Source organism: Haliaeetus albicilla, chromosome 3 (assembly GCF_947461875.1).
Source record: "Haliaeetus albicilla chromosome 3, bHalAlb1.1, whole genome shotgun sequence".
Classification (NCBI taxonomy): domain Eukaryota; kingdom Metazoa; phylum Chordata; class Aves; order Accipitriformes; family Accipitridae; genus Haliaeetus; species Haliaeetus albicilla.
In genome coordinates, this window is record NC_091485.1 from 30,303,195 (window position 1) to 30,325,669 (window position 22,475).

Here is a 22,475-nt window from a genome sequence, read left to right on the forward strand (position 1 = left end):
ATTGCCATTCAATGAATAGATACGTTCTTTCCAGGTAAAAAATTCCATAGAAATTTTAATAATTAAAAACTTTCCTACTGATTTGGAAAATTGATTGCATTAAAAACTTTCTTACTGATTTGGAAAATGGATTACTTAGGCAGATGGATGGTGTGGCTGAAATGGCTCAACATAGCAAACTCAGGCAGGCCAGTATGTTGACATGTGTCAATTTTTAAGAATGGGCAAAGTTAATAAAACAATTTAATTAGGATAACTCAAACTTACTAAGATTTTTGCTAGTGAGAGTAAAGAAAGAAAAATAAATCACTTTTAAGTTCAGCATAGCAATTTGCTTTAATGCTGTCCTTTCTATCAGGGAGAAATATTATTTAATAAAGTAATCTCATATTACACGACAGTGTGGTAGCTCAACATTGAGTAACATATTCAAGATTTAAAGATTTCTGAAGTGAAAAAATAAATCCATAATTCTCACAAAATATAAACAGTTTTAAACTCTACAGTAGTTAGTGAACTTTGCTCAGCAATACTTGTTGATTATTTCCTTTAAATGGTTAAATATTGCCACAATTTAAGCCTTTTCTCTGAAATATGTTTACCTTTTAAAATTTAATTCTAATAGGTCTTAACAGCATGTGTTTTGCCTCTTGTATTTTCTTTTCATTACTAGGGGAAGGTGGAAGGACATGTCTGTACGTAAGCACCTATTCTAATTTTATAAATTGAGTTGCAATTGGTCTTAATGGCAACGACTGGAAAACCATACTGAAATCATGTGAGAGAGCAGGGACATGACATTAGGCTTGAGTGGAAGAATGGGGGGGGGGGGGGGGGGGTAGGGCTCCTTCAAGCTTGGTAATTCTGCTTTCCCTCAGCAGGGTGGTACCTCTGCCTCTCCCCTCCTCTGTGTCTTCTCATACCAGATGTAGCAACCCAAGGGGTTACAGCTCAGGCGAGCCAGCTGCATCTGGCGTGTAGGTTCGGAAGAGGCGGGAGGGAGCATGTTGCTTTACTGACAAAAGGTGAAATACAGGCCTTGCTCTGAGGAGTCTGAAATGGGAACCAGTTGTGTCAGTCTGAGGCCATCCTTCTCCGGTTTCTGTAAACCAATATTGCAGCTGAAAGAATAATCCTGCTCTCTCCAAGCTGCTTTTCCTGTTCTGGGCTGCCCACCTCCCTGGATGCTGGCACAAGCATTCACATGGCTATTTGGAGAAATAATCAAGATTTAAAGAAAAAGAAAAAGGGGGGTGGTGTGGTGCAGGGAGAACATGTCATGGAGGCAGGAACATGTGGTCTGCCTTAGAGGGAAGCCACTCAAGCTTCTACTCTGAATGCTAGAGCTGGCTGAAAGTGACACGAGCCCAGTATTAATCTTGGTGCAAACCTTGCTGGTGAAAGCAGAAACTACCCCATTGCCTTCCATACAGGTACATAGATGCGCTATTGCTGGCATAACTGCAGGATGGTGTCTTGTCAGACACAGCTGTGGTAACAAAAGCCCCTGCTGTGGATGATAAGAAAGGCTGGAGATTCTGCTAGTCAACCAGGGGAGGAGCGTGGCTGGAAGCTGTGACTGCATCAGGATTACAATCCTGGTATAGCATGATAAAGTGGCAGCCTTCTGAACTAGACCTGGCCCCTAGTGGTTTTCCAGCAATGATTTGTTCTGCCTTCTTTTCCCTTTTTCACTGTGCAACAGAGTTAATGAAGCCACTGTCAGATGCTGCATGGGCTTCCTCTGTGAGTGGTGCAGCAGCTCAGAAGTCCTGTTGTTCTTTTGCAGTATATTTTGTTACTCTTGCAGATCTCCAGCAGAGGCAGCTAATCAGAGACCTAGCAGTTGCAGTGGTTTCCAGGCTTCTTCAGGAAGCTTTAGGGAAAATCTGGGAGCTCCTGCTTCTGGGAACTTCAGTGGCTTGCTGCTGCAGGTTAGGGCCAGTCTATGGAGGCATTTGCTTCCATCAGCTCATACAGACAGCTTTTGTTGGCTACTTGCTGGTTGTAGACTACCTACGTATTCTGTCTTCAGCTGACTGTTGATGAAGTAGTGTCAAGCACCTGTTTGATGAATGCTTGAGGAGTGGCTGTGTAACTGGTGGGCAAGAGGGCAGGTCCCAGAGCCCAGGAAACAGAGGGAGCTAAGAGACCTAGCAGTTTTCACAGTAGTTAGTACAAGAGGGACACAGTGGGGTGCAGAAAATTAGCTCAGGACAATGTAGGACTGCTTATAACTGTGCAGTGATGGTACTGATACGCTGTAGGGCATGGTCACCAGCAACTGTTCCTGGCACATCAGAGGCCTTGGCCCAGAGAGAACCTCAGTTCTTGGGCTGCACTCCCAGGTCTAGGACACGCACTGGGCAGGGCTGTGGCTTCACCTGTGGGAAGTGCACTCTGGTCAAGGTGCTGAGTTTCCAGGTGAAGGAGCTCTGGGAGATGAGTGGAATATGCAGCATGAGAGGGGACAAACAGGAGATCAACAGGATCTTTGCAGAGACAAGAACCCAGGCTCTGGGATGTGAAGTAGAGGCAGCTAGAGATTATAGTCAAACGAGCTGCAGATAGAGACTCCTAAGATTGGGAAGTTGGAAATTTATTACTTCTGGCAGTAGAAGGGAGATTCTCTGCCTGCAGAGAAGGATAGGTGTAGTGCCCTGGAAGGAGGTGAGCAAGATTGTCAGGGGAGACATCAGAGCCAGCTGAGGCTCAGGCAAATGTGTACATGAAGAGGAAAAAGAGGGTGATAGTTATTTGAGGCCATATCCTGACAGAGACAGAGGCGCCCATCTGCCAACCTGGTGTACTTGCTATAGCTGAAGGTTTACTTCTTTTGGGGTACTTGAATCACAAATGTTGCAGATGGACGTATCTGAGGCTTGTACAACCCTCAGACTTCACCCCTTACTGTTCATCCTTGTGGCTACCATGATATTACTGGGGTGAGCCCAAGTATATAAAAAATGACAGCAGAGCCCTGGGGGCAAGGGTGAAGAGCAGAAATGCCCAGGTGGTATTTTCCTCAGTCCTGCCAGTGAGGTGGAAATGCTCAGGTGGCAGAGGGCACATCCCTCAAGTCAAAGTGTAGCTGCATGGCTGGTGTCACAGGCAAAGCTATGGTCCCCTCTTTGAGGAATAAGGACTGCTGAACAGGGACAGGATCCATGAGATGGAGTGTGGCAAGGGCATCTTTGCTGACAGTCTCAGTAACCTTTTCTGGAGGGTTTGAAGTAGCTACTTAATGGGAGGGTTGCTGCAATTTGAAGAGAAGTGAAGGCATGGGGAACACTGAGAAAGTGTCTGGGGAACAAAATGAACCTTGCACGTTCCTTATGCAGGCAGTATGACTGAGGTATCCATTTCAAGTGCCTGTACACAAATGCACAGAGCATGGGAAAGAAGCCTAGGAGGAATTGCAAGTCTGTGCACACTTGCAGAGCTCCTTAGGGTTACAAAGACATGGTGGGATAGTTCACACATTGGAGTGCTGCCATGGATAGGTGGATGGATACAGGCTGGCAAAGAGGGGCAGTACATGCAAAGGAGGGGTGGGATTGTACAGTGCTTTCCCTTAGAATGGGTACTGAGCCTGTCAAGTACTTAAAAGAGAGATCAGAGGGCAGAACAACCTGAGTAATGTTGTGGTGGCATCTGCTGCAGACCATCTGGCCGAGAAGTAGATGAGGCCTTTAAGTAACTACTGGGGACCTTGCAATTAGCACAGGCCATAGTAGTCAGGGGGGATGCAAGCAAGCCAGGACATTCCTGAAGGTCAATTGCAGATGATTGACAAACCAACTAGGGGACATGCTGTCCTGGACTTGTTACACATGAACAAGGAAGAAATGATTGAATGTGTGAAGGTTGATGACTGTCTTGGCCATGGCTGATTATTAGACTAGGGACAAAAGGGCACAGGAAAACTCTTTTATCTTCCTTGGTGAATATGAATGGCCCAAGTGTGGCAGAAAGCCAATATGAATGAGCAAGGGCAAATCATGCCTGACCAGCCTCATCACCTTCTATGATCAGATGACTGATTCAGTGCAGGAGAGGAGAACAGTAGATGTTGTTTACATTGACTTTAGGAAGACCTTTGGCATAATTTCCCATAGTATCTTCACAGCCAAATTGGTGAGATAGGAACTCAATAAGTGGATGATAAGGTGGATGGAAATTCGTCTGGACTGCAGGGTCCAAAGTGTTTTGATCAAAGGTGTTAACTCCAGCTGGTGACCAGTTGCTAAGTGGTGTTGCTCAGGCATTGATACTGAGGCTGTTATTGTTGAATGTTGCTATTAAACACCTGGACAATGGGACAGAGTGCACACTCAGCAAGTTTGGAGATGATCTGGATGAACTGGAGGGAGCAGTTGGTACACTGAAAGACTGGGCTGCTGTTCAGAGGGATTAAGACAGAAGAGAATTGTGCTAACAGGAACCTTATGAAATTCAACAAAGGCAAGAGCAAACTCTTTCATCTGGGACATAGTAACCCATGCAGCAGTACAGGTTGAGGGCTAACAGGCTAGAAATCAGCTTTGCAGAAAATGACCTGAGAGTCCTGACGATTAACAAGCTAGATGTTAGTCCAGCAATGTGCCCTTGCAGCTAAGAAGGCCAAGCCCATACTGGGCTGTGTTAGCAGGAACGTGGCCGGCAGGTGAAGTGAACTGTTCCTTCCCCTTTCTTCAGCACACATGAGACCACATCTGGAGTACCATGTCCATTTTGGGGCCCCCTAATATAGGAAAGAGATTGATATACCAGAGTGAGTCCAGTGGAGGTTCACCAAGATGGCTGGAGGCTAGACCCTATGATGTATGAGGAAAGGCTGGGAGAACTGGGCTTGTTCACACAGGAGAAGAGAAGGCTCAGGGGGATCCCATTGCAGTCCACCGCTCACTAATGGGAGGGCATAGAGAAAACAGAGCCAGGCTTTTCTTGGAGGTTGCACAGTGACAGCATGAGAAGCAAAGAATGAGAGGCAACAGACACGAATTGAAACATGGAAAATTCTGATTTGATACTGAGAAAAATATTTTCCTAGTGAGAGCAGTTAAGCACGGGAGGAGGTTGTCCAGAGAGGCTGTGAAGTATCCCTTCTTGGAGATTGCACAAAACTTGACTGGACAAGGCCCAGATCCAAGTGGCCCTGCTTTGAGCAGGAGGTTGGACTACATGACTTCTGGAAGTTCCCTCCAATGTAAATTAGGCTACAATTATATGCGTGTGTGAACCTTGGTGGAGCTGAATGTTCTTAAAAATAGCTGTAACTTGGGGAGGGTAGGGGGGTGGGGTGTATTTTTTATTTGCATTTGACTAACCAGTTATATCTCAATAACACACACAAGATATTCTTAAAGCACTACAGAAAAAGTTGTGGAGACTGGCCAATTAAAAAGCCAAATTAAACAAGAGAACTTGGGATAACTTCATAGAGGTCCCTTGTGTAGGATGATTAAATTTTAGAGGCCAAAAGGCATTCAGTGATTACTGACTATGTCTTGTTCAGCATAGTCACTTTACTTTCCACCTTATTTTTTTTTTTTTTTTAACAGTAAGCTTCACCCAACTTGAAGCCAAGAATATTTGGAAGGGTGGGGTGTTTTTTTCATTTTATACATTGCACATTTTGTGGCAATGTTTTTCTTGGGTTTAGTACATTTTTGATTGTAGCACAGTCATTACTTCATTTTTCTAAACATATGTATTTAAAACCCACAAGGGCCTGTGAAATCTGATACTAAAATAAGACATCATATATATCAAACCCATGGCTTCTTTAAGAAAGCCGTTTTTTAACCTCTACTCCAGAGTTCCTTTCATGTGGCAGGAATTCATTTTCTTCCTTTCTTTATAATTTTGTTCTTCATGGCAATCATTGGTATTAGAGTAGAAAATGAAAAATGTACTACTGCTTTTTAATGAAATAAGTTAAAACTATTAAAAGGAAATATTTTGTTAAAAGAGAAAAGAAAAAAAACATATATTCTTGAATAGGAAGTAGCTGTCAGAGAGAACTGTGTTATTTGACCAGCATAAGAATTTATTACACAAACAAATCAAATAGTTTCTTTCAAGTGATGTTGAATGAGGAGGGTGTTCTCAGTCCAGAGGACACCTTAGCTGTCGTGACTCTCTCTGACACACGCTGATTTCTTGTTCTTTTGGGATAATTTTCTTTCTGAAACATTTTTCTTTCAGGATGATTTCAAAAGGTATTATTTAATCTTTTCCTGTGTCTTTCAAAAACACATTCAAAATGCCTTTTTTTTTTTGTTAGCATTGTTTTTTTCTTGTATTATTTGTACTACATCTAACAAAATGGTAAGGATTCAAACTACAGAGATGCATTTACTATCTATCCTTTCTTTGAGGTTTATCTTCACAAAGACAAAAACCCTGTTTTTTTCCCAGGTGTTAGGGAACACAGAAAAGTGTAAACTTTCTCTATAAAACTTGTATTCTCATTTCCTTTCTGGTCGAGGAATGCTTGTTGCCATATGTGAATATCATTTAAAGAGGTGTCATGGTGTTTCAAACATGCTTTTCAGAACATTCAAGATATTTAGGGAGACCTACTCAGAGGCATGGCTGACAAAGGGCAAGGGTAATCAGCAAAAATAATAAGTAGGGATATTTAAATTTCAGGAAAGCATCTTTGTATCTTTCTGTCTGCAGTGTATAATGTCACATTGGTATGATAAGTTTGTATGCTTTTTATTTTTTCTTCTCAAATTTATGTGCTATACTGCTAGCATCTTGTTTTCAAATACATTGTAAACCTAGAGTAAATTTGTATCTCCATAGGAAATTTTTCCTTCAAAACCATTTCTTTTTTAAAGAAAAAATATTTTCAGGGGAAAATCCATGGCAATAACTCTGTAAAATTCTATCCAGGAACATTTTTAAATTTTCCACAGGTTCTAGAACTTTTGTATGTAAAGGCTTTCTTGTGAGAGAATTTTTTTTTTTTTTCTTTTTAAAAAGAAGCTGCCTCACTAGCTTAAGGAGTACTGAGATTTGCGATGAACTTTTGTTCCCTGGGCTTTTCATTTTATGGTTTTAGATGAGTCATAATAAAGCTGCGATTTCACCACAGATGAACTCCATTTGAGTTTTTTTTTCTGCAACATTACTGTGGCTATTGTCACCAGGTTTGACACCATCAGAAGTTTTCCCAGGCTGCCAGGACCAGAAGATACAATACACTTTGCTCTAGATATCAAAAAGGTTCTTTATCAGTGTTGTAGGGTACCAGAACTCCATATACCCTGGCCCCAGACCATAGAGCACTCTAAAGTTAAGGGTAGAAATGCTGAACTTGATTGAAATGTCTATCAAAGGCCATTGTACAGAGCAGAGGGCAGATCTGATGTGTTTTCAGTAGCCTGTACCTCAGATGAAAAAAAGAAAGGTCAGATATACCATAGTGCTGCAATACAACCTAAGTCTATGCCATTATTTGCAAAAGTAAGCCAAACTCTTAGCTCCTGAGAGGGAATTAGAATAAAAATTCATGCATAGTCATGGATGAGAGCTTTGCTTTACCAAGAAACCTAAGTATCATCTTAGATTGTGCGGTCAGTTATCACTTGTGACTGACTGTGGGTGAATGCAACCAGTCTGGCAAACTCATAAACAAAGAAACAAACAACCTTTTCTTAAAAGCGTCCCCTGCCTTTTTGTCATGTTTGCCTTTAACTAGCAGTTTCATTCACTTGTCCACCTTGGTTTTTACATGATGGCATATGGCTAGAGGTTTATATTGTTTGTGCTTTATTGTGTGTGCTAATGTCACGTAATCACTGCACACAATGACTGTATGTAGATGTAGAAAAGGCCCAGAGGGAGATTGGTTCATGTAGGAGGATCCTAGAAGTGATCTTAAGGGTAGTGGCATAATCTCCAGTATTTGTTTGTTACGTATATCCTTTCACAGAAGACTTGCATAATCTTTGTGTGTCTCTCTGGGTGGCTGCTTGCCACTCCTTCAAGGAGAGACAGCGTTGTTTAATGCTTCAGAGGTGGTCTGATAAGAGAGAGGACACCTTTTAGTTCTGTGAAAGCAGCTTCACTTCTGACTCCTTCCCTGATTCCGAGTTTGGTGAATACAAAATGTAAAACCAGACTAGGTGAGTTTGTAAATGAGGTTTCCTGCTAAGGAATGCATAAAATACTCTTTCATGATACCTGGCTTGAATTTAGTATCCATGTTGAATTTCTTTCTCTCCAGTATTGCTCCAGATTATTTCACATTTGAAGGACAATGAAAAGATTCAGTTTCTTGGTGATATATCAGACACTTTAGTCAACTGTGATTCCAGCTGCTTGTAACTCCCTCACAAGCTACAAAGGGCATGGTTCAAGTTCATTGCTATGTTCTTCTGCTTTAGATGTTTGGGATTCATTACTTTGGTTAACTTCAGTGAAAGCTGATAGGTAAGTTCTGCTAGCCTGTGAGACAGACGCAAGGTATCTATGATGGATATGTTATGTATTAGCATGTCTGTACTGGTCCTTATTTTTTCCATCATACTAATAATATTCTTGCCTCTATCTTAATCTGGTTTAGAAAAACAAGAAATCTATATGAGGGTTGAGTATGAAGTGATGTTAGTAGTATATATAATGGGTCTTTTTCCCTGTCATCTTCTGGGATTTGTTTGCAGTCTGTGAAACTATGGTCAAATCAGCTGTACTAGTCTGTCTTATTGCATGATAGATGTGAGCCTTCTGGTTTACTTGCCCTGCTCAAGAACAGTAGCTCTGTTTGTGGTATTCAAAGACTGAAAGTCAGGTATCCTGTTTGAAGTATAAGTAGGACCAAAGGTGTAAAAATTTTCTTTAAGGTCCTGCCCAAATGAGAACAAAACTGATGTTAATTTTGGCTAACATGGATAAAATTGGTTAAAAATAAACTTAAAAAACCCCAACATATTTCTTTTAAGAAATTTCTTATAATCCTTTAAAATACACTTAAAGATCCAATTGGAAGAGCTTGTATTAGGAATAAACCTGAAATATAGTTTATTCAAACTGTATAAATAATATTCTGCCTGTATGCACTTCAATTCCTATAAAACTTTAAGAAACAACTGTTTAAGGCTTAAGACTTTTTTATTATGACTTTATTTATTATTTAAGTGGTTAAGACTCCACAGCATAAATAGTTTTGACAGTCACAGTAACTGTAGGTATCAAGAGTATTTTCTGTAGTTCTCATTAATAGTCCTGTTAAAATTAAGAAGCTGATTGGAAGTTCAAAAAGTAAAATGCTTTTTTCTTGTTTCAATTTATGAATAAAAACTTTGTGCAAGAGACCGACATTTACCAGCTCTACAGTTTTTCTAGTCTTTATATAAAAATAGTAGATGCTTACCTAGCTACCTACTACCCACATACTAAAACATAATGTTTTTATTGTTTAATAAATTGTCAGATATGTAATATTTTGAAAAGTCTCCCTTTTTTCTTTTTGTCCAAGACATCTAGTGTATTTTCAGTCAGCATTTAAAAGCCAATCTTTTAATCAAATTCCAGTTTCTTTAAAAAAATGACTTAACAGAAGTAAATATACTTGTAATGATTTAGTAAATAAGATGTCATTGCTATTTTAACATCAGAAAATATGACTTAGATTAATTTTTGTAAGTTAAGTTAGATAATTGCTGAATGCATTTATAGTCTACCGATCAGCAAAAAGTAGTATTACATTAAAGCTCTATTTATTTGCTAATTGGGGTATTTTAATCATTTCAAGCAACGAATGAATTAACCTTGCAATAGGAAAGTAAATGGAAAAAACTGGAAAGCAAGATTTAAATTGATTGTTCAAATCAAGTTTGCTGTTTGATAATTTAAAATGGTTTATTTTGGATTAACATGTTTAGTCCATGATTTTGCTATCTGTTGAAAGAAGGATGACTCTGAATGAAATTTTACCTGGAACACATACTCTGTGTTTAACATTGGATGAGAAAGCAAATACACTGCTTGTGGTCTTCCTGTGTGTATTGGGTTTGTGTGGCAAGGTTTTGGTATCAGGGAGCTAGAGGAGTGGCTTCTGTGAGAAGCTGCTGGAAGCTTCCCCCATGTCTGGCAGAGCCGATGCCAGCTGACTTCAAGATGGACCCACCACTGGCCAAGGCTGAGCCCACTGAGACAGTGGGAGTGCCTCTGGGATAACAGATTTAAGAAGGAGGGGAACCTGCTGTGGAACAGCAGCTGGAGGGAGGAGTGAGAATATGTGAGAGCAGCAACCCTGCAGACACCCAGGTCAGTGAAGAAGGAGGGGGAGGAGATGCTCCAGGCACTGGAGCAGAGATTCCCCTGCAGCCCTTGGGGAAGACCCTGGTGAGGCAGGCTGTCCCCCTGCAGCCCAGGGAGGTCCACGGTGGAGCAGATACCCACCTGCAGCCCATGGAGGACCCCACACCAGAGCAGGTGGGTGCCCCAAGGAGGCTGTGACCCTGTGGGAAGCCTGCGCTGGAGCAGGCTCCTGGCAGGACCTGCGGATCTGTGGAGAGAGGAGCCCACGCTGGAGCAGGTTTTCTGGCAGGACTTGTGACCCCGTGGGGGACCCACGCTGGAGCAGTCTGTGCCTGAAGGACTGCAGCCCGTGGAAGGGACCCACACTGGAGCAGTTCGTGAAGAACTGCAGCCTGTGGGAAGGACTCACATTGGAGAAGTTGGTGGAGGACTGTCTCCTGTGGGAGGGACCCCACGGTGGAGCAGGGGAAGAGTGTGAGGAGTCCTGCCCCTGAGGAGGAAGGAGCGGCAAAGACAAAATGTGAGGAACTGACCCCAACCCCCATTCCCTGTCCCCGTGTGCTGCTGGGGGGGGAGGTAGAGAAAATTTGGAGTGGAGTTGAGCCTGGGAAGAAGGGAGGGGTGGGGGGAAGGTGTTTTAAGATTTGGTTTTATTTCTCATTATCCTACTTTGATTTGATTGGTAATAAATGAAACTAATTTCCCCAAGTCAAGTCTGTTTTGCCTGTGACAGTAATTGCTGAGTGATCTTTCCCTGCCCTTATCTCGACCCACGAGCCTTTTGTTATTTTTTTTCTCCCCTGTCCAGCTGAGAATGGGAGTGATAGAGTAGCTTTGGTGGGCACCTGGTGTCCAGCCAGGGCCAACGCCCTGCACTGTGTAGGGATCTACAAAATAACCGGGGAGGACAGTGGAGACTTCATCATCATGTGATTTGATTTGTTTAGACTAACTTGAAGCTTTTATTTCTGAAAAGTTTGTAGATGGTTGGCAGGAAATCTTGCACTCATCAGTATTGTTTTCAGCCATTTACTGTATGTTCTCTACTTTCCTCTGACAAGGGAAGAATCCTGTGCCTGTACCATTTGAATATAGTAAAATGACTTGGGTTTTTTTTCGGTTTTCTGTTCACTGGACCTCTCCTGGTTCTTCCTCCTGAGCCCAGGCTGGAAGAGCTTGCCTTGGCCCCGGCGCTAATGGCTGCTGCCGCACTGCCAGCTCAGTCAAGCATGGCTGTGGTGGGAGAGCAGCTCTAAAGTGGTCAGTGGCAGTTTACTTGTCATCTTGATATATAGGACAGCTACCTTCTTGTCTTGGTATTGCTGCTTAGGTTCCTGGTGTTTTTATGTGTCTCTCCCAAGCCAGATCACAGGTACAATCTTGTAAGGCAAGTTCAGACATTTTGCTCGCACATAAAAGCAAGACCACGGGCACATGGCTCCTTGAAGATTGTGGGAAGGCTGCTTCTTTGGCTTCATTGCACTGGGCATCCAGTGCTGCATGCATTGCTCTATGAAACACTTAAGCAAGCAGTGCACATCTAGACATCTAGTCAATTCTCCAGCATTTCTGGCTGCTGTGTGTGTTGGAAAAAGTATACTTAGGATATATGGTTAACTTCAGGCTTGGGCAAAATTTCGATTTGTTAAAGAGATAAAGAATCCTAGGATACAGTGCTGGACACATGCTCAAGAGACCATTCAATACAAATGCTAACATTGGGACAGGTTCCAGTATATGTACCAGGTAGGACTGGTATGTATTTGATCTTCTGATGAAGGTCATTTTACAAACTTCCCTTCTCTGTTCTGGTGTTGATTAAAACATCAACAGCTACAGCCACACTTTTCGACTGTCTGTGAACGTTCTTCCTCCAGTGGCCATGAGAACATTTATCTCCATTGACTTCAACAGCCTTTTACATTTTTCTGAAAAATTACAGTTATGCCTTCTTTTACTTTCCTGTTTTCTGAACGACACAAACGTGTTTTCTACAGCCATCCCTCATAAGTTTTATTTTCTTTACCTGTTATCACTCTTGTGTACTCCGAAACTGGTGTAACTTACATGCTTTATAAACTTATTTTATTCTGTGTGACTTCATATCAGGTCTAGAAATCAGTTCTGAAGTGTTTGGTTTTACTTTGTTTCCAGCAGTCAGTAAAAATGGTTGCTCCTTTGTGACTATTTTTGGATCTGTATAAAATGAGCAGATGATTTCAAGCAAATAAATACTGATCACATATACAAAAGCTATGTGCTCCTCTTACAGCAGTCGTTGTTCAATTTGGGACCATATCAGGAACCTTGTAAGCTCTGGGAGGGGGCTATGCCATGTGCAGGGGGGCTGAGTGGCTGAAATGCTGCCTGCTGCAGGACCAGAGTTGCCTTGTCTGCGTAGTGTCAGGAAACTTTCACTATCTGCCACGCTATATTGTCTGGAAAGGTTGGCTTTAGTCAACTTATTTTCCATATTTAAAACTTTTTTTTGCCAAGATCATCATTTTTTTTCTCTGGGCAAGCAGTCTAGCAAAGACCGTTAGAATTAAAAGTATAACCACAGAAGTTTTCAGGGTCTTTCTGACAAAACTGTGTGTTTGAGAAGTTTACAATATAAAAATAAGTAGTGTTTTTACTGGTGTTTTTACAGATTTTTGTAGGATTTTGGGGAGCGTGGCAGGGGAGAAAGTCTGTACTTCCCCTACATGTTTTTGCAGGGGTTGCGTGTAGAGACTGTGTAGTCCGGCATTTCGATTTAGGTAACACCGGCTGCATGACCAGTAGAGGGAGCCCAGAATCACAAAATATTGAAGATGTTTTTGGCTGGGGGAGTTGGGGTGAAAAGCTTGCTTTGATGATGTACAGGAAATTTGTGAATACGTTTGGAAGGATGTGCTGAATACTACCAACTTATAGTGATTCTGGAAAAGAGCATTTATGAAACTTTGAAATGCCTGATGTCTTTTAAATGATCAAATTGCATTCACAGCTTTTATATTGGAAGGCTAATCAGTAATTTTTTTCTCTTTCCTATGTTGCTGGTTGTTGTAACTTCATATCACCTTTACAGAAAGTAAGTAACTTTTCACTTTTTAAATCTATTTGAAAGTGTGTGGGTGTGGTCATACTGCTTGTATGTATGTATAGATGTATATGTATATAAAATAAACATATGAGCAGAAAATGATCAATCTTAAAGACATACTGCTACAGAGGGTGACTCCCATGTATGAATGACTTTTAGAATACCACAATGGTTTAAAGCAATCTCACCAAAAAGGTGATAAATAGTATGAAAGTTCTGCATCTGAAGGCTGTAAATGGTAAACATATTCCTCATGTGTAGACTATGGCAACAAAACTTGCAGCATATTGGTTTAAAATATGTTACGGCTCTAAAAATTCACAGATATCAAGTTACAAAGTCAAATATTGTTGTATCCAATTTGATTTAACTGAATCAAAGTTGAACTGATTTGGAGTGTTTCAGGAACTTAGGTCAAACTGCCATTTTTGACATTCAGAGATACTCAGCCTTATATTTGGCAGTCCTTGGCTGCTGTATTAATACATGCCAGCAGCTCTGAGCAGAGCAAATATGTCTTCAGGCTACAGGAGAATTTAGAAAGCATGCGATAAGTAGTATGGATCCCTCAGAAACTGCTTTATGATTCAGACATCAGTCTGCATCGTGAGATCTTTGATTGCTGCCTTTTCTAACCACAGTCCCATGTGCTGTGATAGCGTGTATTGCAAGTGTTTCCAGCATCCCTTGTGGGTAACGTTTGGGAATTTTAATAGAGTGTTTTAAGGATGCCTGTGCTGACAGAAGAATAGGCAAGTCATTGGTTAACATGGGTCAAAATAGCAGTGATAAAGGACACCATGGAATTTCAGTTTGAGCTGCTAGCTCAAAATAAATCCCACCCCACAATGTCCAGATTATTATTTCATTTGCAACTTAAGTATGTGTGGTTTGTTTTGTGCTCATTATAGACATACCCAAGTCCAATTTTCAAGAAGAGTGGATATGGCCCTTTGGTTGCATGCCAAATTATTTCGGAATTGTAGATATCTGTATGAAACAAGCATAACAGTAGTTTAAGTACTTCTTGGCTCAGTAGCTGATACGGATTTCTTTGTAAGTCAGAGAGTAGTTTCTATTGTCCACTTGCCAGTTGGCTAGACTTTGAAGATTAAGATATCTACTGCGAACACAGTAGTGGTCATGAGATATTGCCAAATCCTCTATTTTGGGTTCATTCATCTTGTATCATTTTAATTGGTTAATGATATCTAAAAATAAGTGTGCAGTCCAGAATATCTATATTGGAATAGAAGGCTACAAATCGTGCATACATGCACACAGAGTTTTGTTTCTTGTTGATATATTGAGTTTGTCTTCCGCTGCAGAGTCAGCAAGTTCTTCCTGTCTTGCAGAGAAAGTCTTAATCTGTGATAATGTTTCACTAAAAAGATCCAAGACTGTGAGAGTTGAAATTGCTTCATGTTATGTATGTTAACATATGGAAGAAATTACACAACTAGAACTGCTCTATTAAATGCTTTGTGTCTTTACTTGTCAAACATCAATACAATAAGGAAAATGTGTAAAGAGACGAATCCTACTTATTCCAAAACTTATTCCAAAACTGTTTTAAGTAATCGTTAAACTCAATGAAATCCTTAATGTTTTCTGTGCTACCACTAGCAGTATTGTTATATTTCTACCATATTTAGTTTTGTATTCTGTTATAGTGTTGTATCAAAAACAGATGTGGAATTAGTTTTATTTGCAGGGGAAAAAAAGGAACAACAAAAACTTGTCAGAATTTTTGTATTGTATGATTATATTTAGAATACTCATAAAATAGATATCTGTTAAGTATCTGATGTGTATATCAGCAAGCAGCATTTTTACCTGTGCTTTTTGATTTTAGATGTAGTAATGTGATACATTAGGTGACCAATAGTAAATAAATTATATTGGACAGGACTTCCTATCCTGAGGACACTTCATAGTTTAATTTTTACCGGAAGAGCAATTACCGCATTATCCATCTTGCCATTAAATTAATACATGTACAGTAAAGGTGAGTTTTGTTATAACAGAGCCATGGAAATCAACACAAAGCATCATCGTATGAAAGATGACAATTTCAGTCCAGTTATATTTATAAAAAAGTATCAGTCATGCGATTTTCAACAAAGATTGGATGTTTTATAATATTGCATAATAAAGAACAGTAGTTTCTGGTGGACTTTTGAAGCCCTCTTCCTGGTTTATAGTTGAGTATATAATTAATCCTGAAATACTTAGCAACACACTTAATTTAATGCACAGGCATTGTTCCACTTAACCAAGTGGAATATATTTACGTGGCTAAAGATAAGCATGCGTGCAGGCTAGGGACCCCAGGGAAGAAGCACAGTTTCAGATTCAGTCCCTGAGTACACCGTGTACATTAGTCAGTAAATGGGGACAAAGATGTGACAGTACATCTATAAACCTTGTACTTTAATTTTTAAATTAAAATGAAATAAAACAATCTATGACTACCTTCTTCCCCACAATTTCTTAGATCAACTTTTCAGAATAGTGTAAGTGTAGCTAGAGTAGAAACGTTTGCTTTCTTTTTCTGATGTAAACATGCATATATACAAAGACATCTCTGTACAAGTATTTCATCTCTTTTTTTCTTAATGTGTAGTGTTTCTTTTTAAATAGGCCCTTAACATGCATTCCATAGTGGTATTACAATTATTACCTTGAGTAGGTCAATCTCTTAATCTCTAAAACAATTCTAATTAGAAAAGATAGTGCTTCATAGAAGGTACAAATGTGCTTATATTTATGTATAGTATTGCATGCTGACCATGTTAAGCCAGAAGAAGGCTTAACTATATATCACTTTTAATTTTAAATGTGTTCTTCCTGGGCTCTTTATTATTCTTTTGTTGCCTTTCATCCTATGGGATGCAGCTGCCCTTGAACTTCATACTGTTTTGATCATTCATGTGCAGCAGCCACATTGTCTGTAACATTTTAAAAATGAGGCTTCATGGTGTTATTTACAAAGTAATTTCACATAAATATTTGGACTTTGGTTCTCTTAGAATGTGGAGCTGGTTGCTGTATGAAGAAAAGCATAATTATAATTCACAGACTTTTTGCCTCGAGCTTAGGGGACAGATGCATATGATTAAGTTTGAAACTGGCCTGTTATTGTAATGTAGATGTTTTCAGGGTTGAGAGAATTAAAAAAAAAAAAAAAAAAAAAAAAAAAGGGGAGGGGGGGATGCAAAAAAAAGCCAGGCAAGCATGAGTTTTAAAAAAAATAGACCGAGGGAATAGTTTACAAGAGGCACTCAATCTTGGACTGCACAATTTTATTTTTCAGTGGAACCTCTCCATTAGCTTGCCTGAATGCAATGCTTCATACTAACACTCGTGTAGGTGATGGAACATTCTTCAAAATCCCTGGGAAGTCAGGACTTTACGCTCTCAAAGTAAGTTTAAATTTTGTATATGGAAAGTACATAGCGCTATTAATCCATTTTATGAATGTCTCAATAGATATAAAGGTAAACAGATTAGATTCTTTAGAGAGGAAATGACCTGGTAGTCTTTCTAACTGTTTTCAGATGTCTTTTAAAAGGATTTATAATGAAAGTAAACATTGAATGTTTTATCCTAGAAAGCATATACATGTTCTTGAATTTGGCATATGGTATAAAAAACATGTAGCTTAGCTAAAATGCTACTCTTTCAGAGTTGGTCACAGAAAGGCCTTTGTTTTATGAGCAGTGAGCTCAAGAGTATCACTGACTTTCTCATTAAGTAATTGTGTTAATGTTTGATTTTTGAATAGTGCAAAATTATCTGCAAGTCTAATATAAATGAGCTTTTAATTTACAGGTTGCATCATTCCTTTTGAGAAGGAATATAATTACAGTGATAGTATTTTGCCTTTATGCTATTTGTATTCCTTTTCCTCTTTATTTTTCTTTTTTGGTATGTGTATGATGGTTTCTGTGGGTGGAAATTTTTTCTTGCTGTACATGATCAAACTTAGAGGGGCTTCACAACAGGAGTGGAGGAATGTGAGGCAGAGGTGAGAAACGAGACAGTGAGATTATATGTTTGGCAGTCTAAAGGTAGTCAATTAAAATTTTTGGCTGGGGATAGGATGTTTTGTAATTTATGACAGACTTACTTGATGTAAGGGTTTAAAAAATATAAAACTGTATAGATTTGCCTGCTCCTGATAAGTAAAAATTCTGTATCTGAGATTGAATTAATAGTTTTCAGAAGCTCTATTTCCTAATTTAGTAAAACAAATGCTGTTGTTTTTCCTTAAAAATCGGGAGATATTCTTGGCACAAATCCAGGTATTCACAATCACTCCCATGCTTGTGAGCTCCAGGTTGCTTCAGCTATTTGAATTCAGGAAACAGGCAAAGGCAGAAAAGAAACATTAAAGGATTTGTGTTTTGCTGCAGTGTTGTGGACACTCAACTGGAAAACTAGGATTTTGAAGAGCCAAATAAGTCTGTTTCTGTTAAAGAAAAAAAAAGTGGAAGATCTTGCATTTTATTTGACTTTTTTTTAAAAAGAGTATGTTACGACTTCACAAAATAGCTTTTTTGCATTTGCTTTGCAAGTTGTTTCATGAAGATCTGGTTTTATGTCTTTCTCTGAAGTAACTCACAAGCATATTTTATTTTATTCTGTTTTTTGAAATGTAAGCATGAGAGTACACTGCAGTAATCTATTTCCGGAGATGCAGCAGCATCATGATTGATTTTTTTTTTCTTGTTAATTTTAGTTTTCTTTTTCTTTTTTAACTGTAGAAGGAAGAATCAACATGCCCTACTGATGGAACATTGGATTTAGGATGTGATTCTGAGTTAGATGGCACTGAAATGGCTGAGACAAACAATAATAATGGAGAAGAAAATGGTGGTAGGTGTTTTAAATTCGATATTAGAGGGCATATTTTGGGAAAAGAAAAAGTATTGTTTACTTAAGATTTTCATGGTGTGATTTCTAAACAGTATAAGTAATGTTTTGCACTCAGTGGAACTATTTTTGAGTGACTCCCTCTCTTTTTTGGCCTTATAAAGAAATCAGGAACACCAAGTGCCTTTATTTGACTTAGGTTTGTAAAAGACAATGAGTAGCGCTGTTGGTTGTGTTTTGAGTAGGTAATTTTTTGGCTTACAATTTTTTTGTTCTAGGCCCCCCAGCTAAAGAGTAATTTGCCTTACCAGGCTTCAGATTTGCAGTTGTCGGATAGACATCTCACTGATTTCACAGTGGGCATGTGGGCTTGGTCCCTCAGTAGAGTTCTGGGCACAGAACAAAGGTTTGTATTTTTTTTGTTTTAGGCAGAGATTCTCCTGGGTGTCATGTTGACGTAAAGACATGTTGAAATATCAAATCCTGTGCATTTTTTTAATTTGAGGTAATGACAAACTGAAACATTGCAAGAACTTGAAAATGGCAACCTTAGAAATATTTTTTCTTTTTGAGAGGTAATAATTGCTCATAAAGAAAACACAGTTCTTCAGTCACCTAAAATTACTTGCAAATAATAGAAATAAATATTTTTCTTATTAAAACTACACTCATGTAATGCTTATAAAGTGAATGCTTTATACAAAAATCAAGCTTACCAGGACCTCTGAAATAAACCTTTCCTTGATCAGTTCTTCTCTTCTGCTACTCCCTCACAACCTGTCCCACTGCTGGACTGCAGCCTACTGTTTTGGCTCACTTCATATATGATGAGATGGTGTCCTGTTTACAACTAAGACATGAAAAGGCTCAGCTCATGTTGTTCTGCTGCAGACTTCCTTTCTGATCTCGAGCAACTTAGCTTCCATGCTGCACTTGTACAGGACCAATACTGCTATTTCAGCATTGCTCACTAGCAGCATTGAAAAATCACACAATGCTCAGTGATAGGAGTAACAGAACTACCTAAGACAGGTTGTTGTGGATCTAGTGGTGAAATTTTGAAGCTTAGTGAAAAAATAAAAGTCAAGAATTATTAAATGGCTCTGCTTCTTCATTTTCTTTGATATATTGTGTCTGTAAGTTAACAGACTCTGCATGTGCAGTGATTTTATGCTTATGTAGTATATACTGCATGTGTAAGTGAACATACGTATTTGTAGTTCTTCAACAATTCCCGTCTGATGCTCAGACAATTTATTGGTGTACACTTCCCTAAGTTGCAGGAAGAATACAGCAGTGAAAAGCAGTGTAAATACAGTTACAGATAGGAAAACAAAAGTTGATGTTACTTGTTATAAACAAATAAAAATCATGGCAGAAACCTGGCAATTATTTAGGAGTGGTAGGATGTAAATAAGGATGTCAGAATGCCAGAAGTAGAAAATTGCTGGGTTTTAACTGGGAGGAGGCTGCATACCATTTTCACAGTTTACAGTAATAAAAATAATTCTAGCACTTGTGGTGACATAAAAAACCAGCTGCTAAAATTAAACATTTTAAAATATTTGGGGTAGAGCAGTAAATTACACCTGGGCTGTTTTTAAAGCTAAGAACTTTCCCTCATGTTTCATCTTTAAGAAATCTTGGAAAACTGTGATATATTTAACTTTTTGTAAAGAAGACATTTTAATTTTTTTTTATGTCATGCAGTGGATGTATTTAAAAAGAGTAGATGGGATGGCAATAGTGAGTCTACATTGCATGTAGAAAGGCTGATGCTGGATGTGATCAATAAGGAATTGAAGACAGCATATCTTGTATCAGTCAGCTGATACAGAACATAGTTCTGTCAAACATGTTTGATAATAGCTTTTCTTGAGACCAAAAGTTTTGTTGTTAAAGTTATCTATTGATATATATGTAGAATTCTGTAAGTGATTTTATTTACAGTGTAGAAAGCTTGGCTTAAAAACAGGACCATGCCCAAGAAATGCAGCCAGTTTTAAGTGGATTGAAAATTACAAATTATTAGATCTGCAAAGGTGTAGGAATCACCATCCACAATAGGTATTTTTGCTGTTCTCTTGAGGATGTGATTTGACCACTCTTCATTCAATATCTTTGTCAATACTTTTTGAAAAGTATAAAATCCTTCTTAATTGAATTTATTGATAATAAATAATAATGTTCAGACCCCTTTTGATTGCCTTGTAAATGATTACAGTTGAACAGCATGAATTTTTTTAGACTTCAAAGTGAAGAAAAAAGGTCACATTTCTGCAGTGGAAACATATATTCAATAAATCAGCAAATCTGAAAAGCATTTAAGGATCACAATAGAAAATGAATTGAACATGAATGCAGTGCTTTTGCTAATTAGTCCAATGCAGTTCTTGGACTATAATTCTGGTAGTACTGATTAAAGAATATAGGCACAGTTTCCTTTGGGTATAGCACTATTTAAATGATTACTAGTATACTGCATTCATTATAGCTGTAAGAAAGAATTAAGAAAAATAGGAAAGGATTTAGAAGAGACATATAAGAACTCCTGAGTGAACAAATACCTCCTTTGCTCTGGGAATTTTAATAGGGATGGTCTAGTTAGTTTATCAAAGATGAGGTGGTGACTTGATCGGTTTGTAAATATTTGAGAAAAGGTATTTCTATAGAAAATATTTGGTCTAGCAGACCAAATCTAACAAGATGTCTATCAATTAAACTTTTCACACTAAAGCTGGGATTTTTCTTCTTTCCAGTAAACTATTCTGTGGGGCAAAAATAACATTTGATTCAGTACAAAAAAACGCTTTATGAAATTCTCTGACTTGTGTTTTAGGAAAGGTCAATAGATACAATGTCTCCCTTCAGCCTTAGTACATATGATACATATGAGGATGGACATTGTTTGCACATTGTATTCTTAATTGCCTGGTTGATTGCATTTTTATTTGCTCTTGTTTCCACTGTGGTAGACTCCAGAAGCCCCAGTTCTGACAGAGTGATCAGAAATTGTTTAGCAAGAGTTTAAAAAGTGCCGCTTTAAAGCTAGCTGGAAGCAGAGGATGAAATCCTAAGCAACAGCCTCAGTCTGTTGGTGGGTTTTTAGATGATAGTCTTCAGCTTTCAGAGTAAAAAGTACCAGCTGACACTCAAACAGAGAAGAATCACATTATTCCCCAGCAGGCACATTTTTTCCCAGTATAAATGCAGGCTACTGAACAATTTTATTAGCATAATATTATAAAAATTCCTCATAGTTATAAACACATAACTTGGTGAAAGCTGTTACTCCACATCAGTATTGCTAAACTGAAAACTGGAATGGTCATACCTCAGGATTTTTCAGATACTGTGGAGAGATCTTTCTTTCCCCACCTTCTCCAAAGGCATATGTTAAAGAAACTCTTTACCCTACAGTTGATTTTGTTTGGAATGGGATTTCTATAGAAGCTCTGTAGCAGACTCATATCTTTTTATAAATTCCATTTCCCTCAAATACAGGGGCAGCATGTAAAGATGCAGTCAGTAGAAGAATTAAAATCCCAATTACTGTTGCCTGGGAAAATTATGACTATAATATCCTTTTGCCCATCAATAGGATGTTCTGTTCTCAAAAAGCATTTGTCCCTAGGGTTTCTGAAGCCAGGTCTAATCCATCAGCCACGGAGCACAGTTGATCTAAAAATTGTCTTCACGCAAGCCAATGGAATGCACAATGATGTAACTGTGGAGGAGGTAGCAATTCCTATGGTAGTGTGACTTCCCTCCCCAACCCAAACATAGGTTCTGATGTTTGCCCAAATATGAGCAACATGCCTCCTCTTGAGACAGTTTGGTTTTCAGCACTTACTAAAACTAAGTTTTTCAATTGCAAACGTGAAACGGCAGAATTAATTTCTTATGCAGTTTTCTTAGAGATAGTAGATGAAATGATGGACGATAGAGGATCAGATTCATGCTGAATCCTGAAATTTTGTCTTTGTAGCTACTGTGCTCTTGAACACCTTGTGCTTTTTGGACTAGGAAGCCACTAGGATAACTCCTGTAGTGAAGAATGAATAGTCACCATTGTTTGAAACCTGAGTCCACATTTAGATGTTCAATTCCTTTCTGGGAAATGAATTTCTGGCAGTTCAGGGAAACCTGTTATCCTTAGTATCTTGTCTCTTGGGAGTAATATTGGATGATTCTGCTGAATATGTTCATTGCACATGGCAACATCTGGATGTGG

General features: G+C 38.9%; 1 protein-coding gene across 1 annotated transcript in view; it reads left to right on the forward strand.

Annotated features, from left to right (window-relative positions):
• The first annotated feature begins 16,683 nt into the window (after positions 1-16,683).
• The window catches only part of ASXL3 (ASXL transcriptional regulator 3), a 77,288-nt gene continuing 71,496 nt past the window's right edge, over positions 16,684-22,475 (forward strand). The window contains exons 1-2 of the mRNA XM_069779250.1: positions 16,684-16,788; positions 18,133-18,244. Of these exons, the coding sequence (XP_069635351.1) occupies positions 16,711-16,788; positions 18,133-18,244 (190 nt within the window). The 5' untranslated portion in view covers positions 16,684-16,710. The remainder of the gene's footprint in view (positions 16,789-18,132; positions 18,245-22,475) is intronic.